The 12,267-nt window shown below is 46.9% G+C and overlaps 1 protein-coding gene across 1 annotated transcript in view; it reads left to right on the top strand.

Moving 5' to 3' along the window:
* LOC138648187 (putative ferric-chelate reductase 1) overlaps window positions 1-6,318 on the top strand; it is a 40,166-nt gene extending 33,848 nt beyond the window's left edge. Inside the window, exons 14-16 of the mRNA XM_069737696.1 lie at window positions 1,486-1,626; window positions 4,726-4,787; window positions 5,957-6,318. Of these exons, the coding sequence (XP_069593797.1) occupies window positions 1,486-1,626; window positions 4,726-4,787; window positions 5,957-6,049 (296 nt within the window). The 3' untranslated portion in view covers window positions 6,050-6,318. The remainder of the gene's footprint in view (window positions 1-1,485; window positions 1,627-4,725; window positions 4,788-5,956) is intronic.
* Window positions 6,319-12,267: the final 5,949 nt, after the last annotated feature.

Here is a 12,267-nt window from a genome sequence, read left to right as displayed (position 1 = left end):
TCAGGTAAGAAGCTGTGACACGCACTGATGAAAAGTTGTCTGAATCCAATGATGTTACCAGTATTGGATGACTCTTATGTTTCTGGGGGAACGTCCTGACTATTCCTCAATAGAAGATGATGACAGATCAGGCATGTTGAATATTAGGTGCCCAGTTGTTTTGTGCACACTAGCGAGGAGCTGTATCGGTGGCATCTCACAGCAGCGTACGTCACTTTCATCATTCAGGACACATGCTTTCTCGTGCACATGTAAGGATGTGTTCCAAAGAGTAGCTGTTGACGAACGTCATTCATTGTAAAGCCTTTGAAGGTGTATGTCCACCTTAACTGTTCCCCCGAAACGTTACTGGAGTCCACCGTATTGGATTGAATCGTGAATTTGCCCAATTACCTTGCACCTTGAGTATTGCAACAAGCTTGCACCCCTCCTGTCCATCCTGAACACTGCTGCCCGATCAATCCGCTTATTTCTCTGCTGCCTCTCCCATCGCCTTCAGGGACAGCTTATTGCCTACAGAATTCAAATTACTTATCTCATTAAAGTTTGCATAAGTCAATAGTGCAAACGAATATAAAACTTTGTAATGTATCTTGTCAGATAAATCTGCTTCTTTCTCTACTGAGAAGCCACTTCATTTTTTCCTTCTGCTTCCTGAACTAACTATTCACTTGGTGGGGAAAGAAAATACAGTAAAAATCCATCTTTGTCAAAACAAGACACTGCCAGGAAGGAGGAGGAGTAAGGAGCACTCGGCACAGTACACAGTGAGTCTCACATCGTTATGCAAGCATCTGGTTTACTTCATTACATTGCAGGATTCCCAGCCACGCTGCTCAGTACTGCTGTATAAAGCAATCTGTGCCTTGTCTGTGCTGCACAGAGGGAGAAAACCATGAATATTTCTCTGTGTGCTATGTATGGGAGATATCCTAGCAGCTAATCTTTATCAGCAAGCTCAGAAAAAAAATGAAAATTTACAGATGGAGGCTGCAGAAGGGAGAACTGATGAAAATGCAGAATACAGTTAGTTATTCCTGATTTCCAAAGTCCATAATCTGTCCCCTCAATGCACCTCTGACCTAATCTTCCGCTACATACTCACTTGTAATCTCTGTGCTCCCCTCTTGTCTGCTCCTCGCACAATCCTCTACAATGTTTCTCCCGTGCTTCCCGTGTTTTCTGGTGCTCGCTACCCCTGCAGGTCAAACTGTCCCACCTTGAAAACTTACAACCTGTAGTAACCCTGCTGACACCACACTGTCATATCAGCTGCTGTTATTCCCTGGAGACTGTAAGCTCTCTTGGGCAGGGTCCTCTCTCTCCATCTATCCCTGACCTAGATGGGTTTATTTGTTCTTGTATGTTACCTTTTATATAAAGTCACTCCTTTTTTTCTCATGTACTGCTCCCTGGAATTATGAGCGCTTTACAACCAAACAACGTGTATGTGTGAGAATATGTAATGATTTCGTCCTCTTGCAGTGGCTGCAATATTCCTCGGTATGGATTTACAAGCGTTGGATCTACCAGACCCCTGGGACACCTACACGATGGTTGGATTTGTCCTGTGGCACGTGTCTGTAGACATCTTACTGGAGGTTCACGGCTTCTTTCTGCAGAAGGGTAAATTGAAGTTTGCCATCTCTAACTTGCAGGGAACCTGTTACGTCCAGAAACTCTTTACCTGTAGATATAGAGTTAATCTGCAAGTACAAAGCATTAAAGTCCTACCTTTCTTAATGGATCAGAAGGTAAAGAGAGAAAACTATCTTAATCTTCCCTGCAGCTATTCATTTTGAGTCATTGATGTGGTGCAAGAAGCCGTTAGTCACTGTACTTTGACAGCTCTGCACATACACTGCGCTCTCACTGCAGAGCAGACTGTCAATCAACAAGTAGGGGATTCATTACAGTGTGGCGACTGTGACTGTAGCAACTTCTTGCACCACCCTGAAAACTGAATTCAAGTGGCTGCTGGGAGGAATAAAGTTACTTTTCTCCCTGTACCACTTCTCTAGTAAGGTTTTCAGGAATGATTTTTAATGCCATTTACCTGCAGATTAACTGTATATTAAGATTGTATGGGTTCAATGTGTAGCGGCGCTAATGTAGAAGCATAAGGTCAGCTGCAAGTGTAGCCATAGACCACATAGGGAAGTATTGAAACTACAGAAAAAGAACACAATACTTGCGGTATAAAACAAAATGCATAGGTTAGACACCAATACGATGTTAATTACCTTTTAGATGGGAGACAGCTTTATGATGTTTGACATTGAAGAGATTCAAATCAAGGTGTGTAGACTCAAACTAAAGGGAGAGGGGTAATCCGTATAAATGCAACCTGTCAAAGTATTACAGGATGTCTTGGGTATATTGGAGCCCTCTTATAGAATGTGTATATATGACGCGGCAATCTGCCAAGGGGCAATACTTGGAGGGTTTAGTGATGTGATAAACCAAGGTATGCTAAAAACAATGAACGTTCCCCCAGGTTGTGAACCATCCACACGCAGTGGACAAATCTATTAGTGGGACTTCTAGATTAAGGCACATGTCCGGAATTGCCGCGGAGATTTCCGTGAAAATTCCGCAACTCCCTGCCGCGGGAAATGCGCATGCGGAATTGGCTAGCGTTTTCCAAGCTATCTGTAGCATCGCTTGGAAAACTGATTGACAGGTTGATCACACTTGTCAAACATTAGTGTTAGACAAGTGTGACCAACTTTTTACTATTGATGCTGCCTATGCAGCATCATTAATAAAAAGAATGTTAATAATAATTTTAAAAAAAAATCATGATATTCTCACTTTATGACGGCTCCTGCAGACTTCCCGCTCTTCACGATGCTCTTGCCAGCTCCCGTTCCCAGTGATGCCTTGCGAAAATAACCCCAGATGACGTAGCATCACGCGAGACCACTACGTCATCCAGGTGATTCGCGCAATGCATCACGGGGAACGGGAGCTGGCGGGAGCATCGCTAAGGCCTGGGCTGGATCCGGGGGAAGCTAGTAGGTGAGTATATAACTATTTTTTTATTTATTTATTTATTTTTTTACACAGAATATGGTGCCCAGTCCCTGGGGAAGAGTCTCCACTCCTCCAGACTGTGTACCATCCGCACATGATCCGCTTACTTTGCGCATGGTGGGCATAAACACATGCGGAAAGTAAGCGGATCAATGCATTCCTATGGGTGCGGAATCGCGGCGATTCCGCACAAAGAATGAGCAAGCTGCGTATTTTTCCGCAATACGATTCCGCCGCGGAAAAAAATGCAGCATTAGCACAGCATTGCAGAATCCCATTGAATTCAAAGGGTTGTGTTATGTATGCGTTTTGGCCGCGTTTGCACCGCGAGAAAACACATAAAATCTGCAACGTGTGGACATAGCCTAAAAGGTCGCAACGAGCTCCACACTTCCTACTGAACGTGCGTCTGTTACCGGCCGGGACAGCGATCTTAGGACTCACTCATAAGTCAACTGCTAAGGAAGAGAAGCTAAGTATAAGTACATTTATTCTACTGCCACCAGCAAGGTTGCTTTTTTGACAATCTTGGAACAACTCGCACCCGTACCTGTGATACAGGTACTGAACTTTTAATCTAGAAGTCCTGCTAATAGATTTGTCCACCGCGTGTGGATGGTTCACAACCTGGGGGAACGTTCATTGTTTTTAGCATATCTTGGTTTATCACATCACTAAACCCTCCAAGTATTGCGCTTGGCAGATTGCCGCGTCATATATACACATTCTATAAGAGGGCTCCAATATACCCAAAACATCCTGTAACACTTTGACAGGTTGCATTTATACTGATTACCCCTCTCCCTTTAGTTTGAGTCTACACACATTGATTTGAATCTCTTAAATGTCAAACATCATTAAGCTGTCTCCCATCTAAAAGGTAATTATCATCATATTGGTGTCTAACCTATCCATTTTGTTTTATAGCGCAAGTATTGTGTTCTTTTTCTGTATATTAAGATTTTACTGTCCTTGTTCCAGTCTGCCACAGCAGCTCATTGTGGACAAGTAGGATAACTGGATGTGGCCGCAGCTTCAGTCTGAACAGCTGAGACTACGACCTGTGGTGTTGGAGGGGCTGAAGAGGGTAGCATCGTGTTAGACCAGAAAACTGTACACAGCTGTAAAACTTTAAATCAAATTTTTCTTGAAAATCTGTAGTTATTTTTCTACATAGGACTAGTGTCCAAAAAACCACTTAGACAGCATTTCTGTAACTCTTGATGACAACCCTGATCCGTCAATAAATGGGGCCCAGAGCGTTTCGGATTTTGTAACCATTTGTTTTTAAATAAATGCCGCTTTCCAAATGTACTAATCTGCTGACATTTATAAACTCCAGGATTGTAGAGACCTGATCCGTTCTCTAATATTGAGCTATTAATTTCCTAGCCATGAACAACATACAGGACACCACAGTCTGACCATAGTCATCAAGTCCCCAATGTACTCCAGTACACACACAAGGAGTAGGGACTACGTCAATTGGATAAACCCCAATGAAATTATGATTTCCAACACCCCCTTTCCAGAAAAGTTCTAGATTAGGACAGGACCACGTCATGTGCAGTAAGTTTGCAGAGTTAGACAGCTGTTAATTATTTTACTGCAATTTGGGGAGTAATTGACCTTTTTTTTTTACATGCACTTTAAATTGTTTGCCACAGCTTTTTGCTTTCTGTTTCATAGGAAGTAGAGAGATGATAGAAGACCATGTGGGGATTTTAAACCCAATTATAGCTAAAGATGAAGTAAGTCTATCTGCTGGTGTCTGTCTTCTTACTATTCGGGCTAACCCATGTCACCCTATTAGGGCCCTGTGCAAGGTCTGTGGGGCAATGAAACTGTACCCATTTATGTTTATAGGTGCAATATTATCTTATGTACTGTTTTCTCCATTCTCCTCTAGACACATTGCACGGGGACACCATAGAGCGGCACGCAGAGTATCTAATAGCGCACCATGGTGCCTCTTGTGTGTTGTAGTATATGCTCCATGCATATGGTTCAGCTTTGCGCATACTGCATGCCTTATCCATAATATTCTATGTGTGGAGGTTCACTGCCTATGGTCTGCCTTTAAAGGGGTTGTCCAGGCTCGGGGTATAAGTCTGCAATCCCTCTGACTGCAGACTTATGCATCCTTACAGCATGCACTGTGCCCAGGGCCAGAAGTATGCAATTTGCATACGTCCAGCCGCTGTCCGACTAAAAGTGTCCAGCCATGCTCAATTCACTTGCCTTGAGCGGGGCTGCGCGTGTCTAGTTGGCATGTGACCACGTGTGTGCAAATCATATACTCGCGTTCGGAGAATTCTCACTACGTGTTCACTGTGTGCTGTGATGATTCACAAGTCTGCAGTCACACAGACTGATTGCAGTCATACATCCTACGCGTGGATAACGCCTTTTAACTAATTGCTTTAATTTCCTTAATATATACTTTTCAGTAGATCTCCCTTTGCAAAAACTAACTCTTAAAGTTGAGCTAAAAAGATTTACTTGTCCAGCAGCCAAATGGGTTCTCTGGGCAGCTAAGCCTGGACAGTCTTCACTTCTGCGGCTGGCAATATCCACCTGGCTTCCACAGTACGCCATGCCATTGCTTGCCCCTACAATGTTATGGCAATTCCGATTGCAGAAGTGAAGCCTGATATGGACCACTGTCACAGAGAACCGCACTGGATGCTCGACCAGGGCAGTGCAAATCCCTACGGCTGCTATGTAATCTCACTGTCTAATGTCTAGTGATTTGGCATCATGTTAATAAATATTTCTCCATTCAATAACGAAGACTAAAACTTTATGTCCAACTACTTGCAGTTCATGTAATTGTCAGCAGAGGGCGCTCCCTAACTGCTATGTTCTGATCTGTGACGTTTTTGCATTATGGTGCTAAATTGTATCTTTACATTCTCAGGGCCACACCTTCAAGAAGATTGTGCTGACCGTATACATCTGCGGAAACTTTGCCTTTTTGATAACTTTCTTAGCTGCTATTAACCAGCTTTAAAGAAAAACACTGGAAAAAAAATCTTTATTGCTGCCGTACATGCTCGTTTCACATTGCAAATCATATTCAGCATATACTATCAGATGGTGCAAGTACCAGGTGCTGCTGGAAGTGTGGCGGATGTGAATAGGAACGAAATGTGCTCCAAGGACCACTTTTACTACTATGCCCAAAAGTACCAAGTGCCTTAACTAGAAGTCCATGGTGCCTTCAAATTTTCTTATATTTTGTATGTAGTTTGCGGCTTCTAAAAAGGAAATTTGAATTTATTCTTTTGTATTTGGATTTACTTATCTGGAGTCTTCCTGTAAACCCTGTCTTATATGCTGGATTGAAAGGGTCCCTCCTGTGACCTTGTACCATGTGCTCTGGCCTGCGTCCCCCCAGGTAACCTTGTACCATGTGCTCTGGCCTGCGTCCCCCCAGGTAACCTTGTACCATGTGCTCTGGCCTGCGTCCCCCCCCCCCCCCAGGTAACCTTGTACCATGTGCTCTGGCCTGCGTTCCCCCCCCCCCCCCCCCCAGTGACCTTGTACCATGTGCTCTGGCCTGCGCCCCCCTCCCCTCCTCCCCCCCCCCCCCCCCCGGTGACCTTGTACCATGTGCTCTGACCTGCCCCGCCCCCCTCCAGTGGCCTTGTGCCATGTGCTCTGGCCCCCCCTGCAGTGGCCTTGTGCTATGTGCTCTGGCCTGCGCCCTCCCCAGGTGACCTTGTACCATGTGCTCTGCCCCCTCCCCCCCCTCTCCAGTGGCCATGTGCTCTGGCACCCCCTCCAGTGGCCTTGTGCCATGTGCTCTGGACCCCCCCCCAGGTGACCTTGCGCCATGTGCTCTGCCCCCCCCCCCCTCTCCAGTGGCCATGTGCTCTGGCACCCCCTCCAGTGGCCCTGTGCCATGTGCTCCGGACCCCCCCCAGGTGACCTAGTGCCATGTGCTCTGCCCCCCCCCTCCTTGTGCCATGTGCTCTGCCCCCCCCCCCTCCAGTGGCCTTGTGCCATGTGCTCTGCCCCCCCTCCAGTGGCCTTGTGCCATGTGGCCTTGTGCCATGTGCTCTGGCCCCCCCTGCAGTGGCCTTGTGCCATGTGCTCTGGCCCCCCCTCCAGTGGCCTTGTGCCATGTGCTCTGGCCCCCTCCAGTGGCCTTGTGCCATGTGGCCTTGTGCCATGTGCTCTGGCCCCCCCTCCAGTGGCCTTGTGCCATGTGCTCTGGCCCCCTCCAGTGGCCTTGTGCCATGTGGCCTTGTGCCATGTGCTCTGGCCCCCCCTGCAGTGGCCTTGTGCCATGTGCTCTGGCCCCCCCTCCAGTGGCCTTGTGCCATGTGCTCTGGCCCCCTCCAGTGGCCTTGTGCCATGTGGCCTTGTGCCATGTGCTCTGGCCCCCCCTCCAGTGGCCTTGTGCCATGTGCTCTGGCCCCCCCCCCCCTCCTGTGGCCTTGTGCCATGCGCTCTGGCCCCCTCCAGTGGCCTTGTGCCATGCGCTCTGGCCCCCTCCAGTGGCCTTGTGCCATGTGCTCTGGCTGACCCCCCAGGTGACTTTGTGCCATGTGCTCTGCCCCCCCCCCCTCCAGTGGCCTTGTGCCATGTGCTCTGCCCCCCCCCCCTCCAGTGGCCTTGTGCCGTGTGCTCTGCCCCCCCCCCTCCAGTGGCCTTGTGCCGTGTGCTCTGCCCCCCCCCTCCAGTGGCCTTGTGCCGTGTGCTCTGGCCCCCCTCCAGTGGCCTTGTGCCATGTGCTCTGGCCCCCCCTCCAGTGGCCTTGTGCCATGTGCTCTGGCCCCCCCTCCAGTGGCCTTGTGCCATGTGCTCTGGCCCCCCCCTCCAGTGGCCTTGTGCCATGTGCTCTGGCCCCCCCTCCAGTGGCCTTGTGCCATGTGCTCTGCCCCCCCCCCCCCTCCAGTGGCCTTGTGCCATGTGCTCTGGCCCCCCCTCCAGTGGCCTTGTGCCATGTGCTCTGGCCCCCCCTCCAGTGGCCTTGTGCCATGTGCTCTGCCCCCCCCCCCCTCCAGTGGCCTTGTGCCGTGTGCTCTGCCCCCCCCCCTCCAGTGGCCTTGTGCCATGTGCTCTGGCCCCCCTCCAGTGGCCTTGTGCCATGTGCTCTGGCCCCCCCTCCAGTGGCCTTGTGCCATGTGCTCTGGCCCCCCCTCCAGTGGCCTTGTGCCATGTGCTCTGGCCCCCCCTCCAGTGGCCTTGTGCCATGTGCTCTGCCCCCCCTCCAGTGGCCTTGTGCCATGTTCTGGCCCCCCCAGGCCCTGCACTAGATCTGACACAATATTCATTATGCCAGCAGCTTAGGCTATGTGCACACGGTGCGGATTTTGCTGCGGATCCGCAGCAGTTTCCCATGCGTTTACAGTTCAATGTAAACCTATGGGAAACCAAAAACGCTGTGCACATGCTGCGGAAAAAACTGCGCGGAAACACAGCGTTTTATATTCCGCAGCATGTCACTACTTTCTGCATTTCGCGCAGCGGGTTTACAACTGCCCTTATGGAAAACTGCAGAAAAACCGCGGTAAATCCGCAGCGGTTTTCCACTGCGGATTTATCAAATCTGCTGGAATCCGCTGCAGAAAAATCCGCAGTGGACCCAGAATACGTGTGCACATACCCTAACGCCTCTAACCATTTTGCAGCTTTATTGCACAGAGGATGTAATGGAGGTATCAGGCAGACTCTTCTTATCTCAGGTTATTGGGTGCCACATCAGTGCTCCTCAGTATGGGGTCTAGTTTACAGTCGTAAAAATCAGCCTGATTTATGTAACCTTCTATAATGTGGGAGTGATTGTATAACAGGACTGTTGGCTACTTAGGGAAATTCTGCTCCCAGATTACTTTTCTCCACCTTTGGGTTGTGCCACCTTCCAGTAGGGTAAAACTGAACAAAGCCAAAATGGAGAACTTCCAAAATAAATGCCTTTATGCAAGTTTTTGTTTTTAAGGACTTGTTCCAAATTTACAATACTGTCTCAGGTATTTAACGCTGTGCTCAGATGCACATTCAGACACTGCATTTGGCTGGTTAAAGAACTGGAAAAAGTGATCCATTACATCAGCTATGCAAACAGAAGCAGCAGGGCCTTTTTTCCTTGGGTCCATTTTTTCTTCTTCTGACCTAAAAAACAAACAAACAAACAAACCCCCCCCCCTGAACCCAGAGGGCCTCTGTAATAATCAATAATCGTACTTTGGTTACATAACTGATGCAACGGATCTTATTCCCTTCTCTGTTCACACTCGGATTGTCTTTTAGACAGAGAACTATTGCAAATGTAAACTTAAATGTTGCTTGCATTTGTTATAGTCAGCCTTGAACAAGTGTGAAAAATCGGGTAGCTGGAAGCTGGTCCAACATTTGCAAAAAAAATTTTTTGTTACTCTTTTTATACAACTGTGACCTGTATCATGATTACAATGACGGAAATATTTCCATCAAACACTCGTAGAAAATGTTGAAACCATTGATAATTGGAATCCTCAAGCCTTAATATAACATTCGATCCAGCAGGTGAGATATATAAAGACTGGTGCAAAGGGAAATGGCGTAGCTAACCAGGTTAGAAGCCTATCAGATGTTTTGGCAGCATCCGTTTTTTTTTTTCGTCATCAGTTTTGATACATCTCCTCTGTGTCATTACAAGGTGACCATTTTCACATGGTGCATATTTTGCATCTGATTTAGAAGTCAAAAACAGATTTGACTTGATATTACAAATGCAAAATGGTTCTTTATAGAGGTATTCCCATCTTTAGAAGTTATCACCTATTCACAAGAAAGGTTACGACTTGCTGATCAGTGGGGGCCTGACCATTAGAAGCTCCCACTGGTCCTGTGAACATGGCCCTGTCTGAATGGAGAAGTGGCCGGACACGTGCACCTCCGCTCCATCCATTCTCTGTGGCCGCCAGGTAGCGGTTTACAGCTGAGTGGTGCACACACTCGAAGCATTCCAGAGCCCTGTGTTTTGGGGGGATGAGCAGTGGGTCCCAGAGGATGGACCCTTCCCTCTCCTCCCACTGATCAGCAAGTTACCGTCTGTCCAAAGGGAAGGTGAGAACTTGTAAAGATGGGAATAACCCTTTATTTTAAGTTGATTTGTCTTGAAAGCAGATGATGCCTGAATGCCAAAGGATACTGAGAAATGAAAATTCACCTCTGCTGAAATCTGTCAATAACTTGCAGTGACGCCTCTGCTACACACTGCAGATAGAAAGAAATAAAAAATGTAACTAGGTAGAAAACTAGAAGAAAAAAACTGATACCTGCGGTCTCTATTTTTTAATTAGTAACAAATTATGCTTCTGAATATTAATGAACGATTGATTTTTTTATTTTTTTTTTTATTTATGTAATAAAAAAAATTTCCCACTAAAGAATTGTCTGAAATATTTTTTTTACACCACTGTACCGAACTACTCCAAACTTGTTGACCGTCAGGTTTAGGTTTCGGTTGCCCATAAGGAGTTTTGTTACTATCGATGAGGCCAAATGTAGTAGCTGGTGTCCGGTTTGTGGTTTTGGGTGCAAAAATCAATCCACATTGCATGCAGAATTACCATTACTTAGGAAGGCTCCGCAAACACTGACCGTATGTGACCCCACGTGTGGTTCTCCCTAGCAGGAATAACATACGTCCGCTTCAGTCAGTATATGAAGAGACTGGTCTGCTTTCAATGCGTTGGCATCATTGGGCTGCCATGGCACAAAGAACAGCGGGGCACAGCCAGCACGAGCAGCACTGTAGACTCTGGTTTAGGTCACCGGACCCCAGGTACAGCGTACCCCATATACTCATGGATGGTGGAACCGTAATTAATGTTATTCAAGCCACACATCATATCATCCTGCTGCTTAGGCAAAGCTCAGACTGAAATGATAGAATACAAAGTGGGCACCCACGTAAGGAGACAAAGCCTGACTGTTCTCAGGAGGAGCTGCACGGTTTCGGCAGCTTTCTGTAGGTGTCATAACATTTTACTTAGCGGTGGAAGAAATGCCTGAAGGTCCGCACAGACACAGAGCTTAGCATACAGTATGTGTCTGGTTAATTGAGCTGGCGTGAGGCAGAGAGTGGTCTCTGAGAAGGCTCTTCAGCCGCGGTGCTTATACCTTCCGATCTGATATTTTCACCCAATGCGGCCGGCAGTGTCTGAGATACAGTCCTGATCCATCACGTTACTGAAATAGCTTTTATTAAATCTGGAGCTCATCAATCTGCTCGGCTTTTACTGAAAGACACGGCTGCAGATGGCAACGGCCGTTCTGTCTCTCGTATTGGATTATCGAAAGTTGTGGCTTTTCTTACTTTGCTGTTTTGTGGATAAATCACTAGTGACAGAGGCGCTGAGACTAACTGCAGGGAGTGCGGGCATCTCTCAGGCTTCCTCCGGTGTCCGTGCATCATTGCTACGTTAATGTGACCATGATTGTCCTGATTCTTTGACTCCAAGTCCCTCTCCTTATTTGTATGGGAATTTAGTGCCAAATTCATCAAAATGGTGCATGTGATTCACGAATTTAGTGTAAATGCAAACATGGGCTGTTTTTTTTCCCCCCCCTATCGAGAACTGTTTTTGTGACTACAAAAATTTGCACCACAATTTTGACATAGCCAAAATTGCACTGGGTGGGAGGAGACTAGCGTGAAATAGAACCAAGTTTTTCAACATTAAAAAAAAGTCACATTTGATGAATTAGGCATTCATCTAGAATCATTATCTTCCACTTGCAAAGGAAAAAAGTGAGCACAGACTTCAAAAAAGGATGCAGAAAGAATAAAGTGGGTGCAACAGAATATAAGGGCACAAAGGGAATGATGAATCGGGGACCTATGACATCTCTGCAGCAATGGTCATTGTAGAAAAATGAAAACAAAAAAACATGGACAGCCGATCTAATTCTCTTGTTAATGCTACAATTGGCACAGAAATTGCACAGTCTACTACTCTTAAGTGTTTGTCTCAGTAGGTATAGACACCCAAAATGACGCATGGCAGAACGCACTGTTACTCGGCTAATGCATACAGGCCAGAAAATGAGGCACGGCAGAGCACACTGTTGCTGTGGGCGCATACACGCCCAAATCCTGTTTTGCAGTAGGTTTGGATGTAAGCCCCAACAGGACCCATGACCTGAATGCCATGTAAATAAGGATATGGCTGCAAAAAAAATAAATTGAAACTTGGATCTAACATGATTCTGCAGTCGTTATTAAACTTTTAT

The sequence above is a fragment of the Ranitomeya imitator genome, chromosome 8, assembly GCF_032444005.1.
Source record: "Ranitomeya imitator isolate aRanImi1 chromosome 8, aRanImi1.pri, whole genome shotgun sequence".
NCBI classification, from domain to species: Eukaryota; Metazoa; Chordata; class Amphibia; order Anura; family Dendrobatidae; genus Ranitomeya; species Ranitomeya imitator.
The sequence above is the reverse complement of the archived record's forward strand: the minus strand, read 5'-3'. Positions and strand labels throughout refer to the sequence as shown.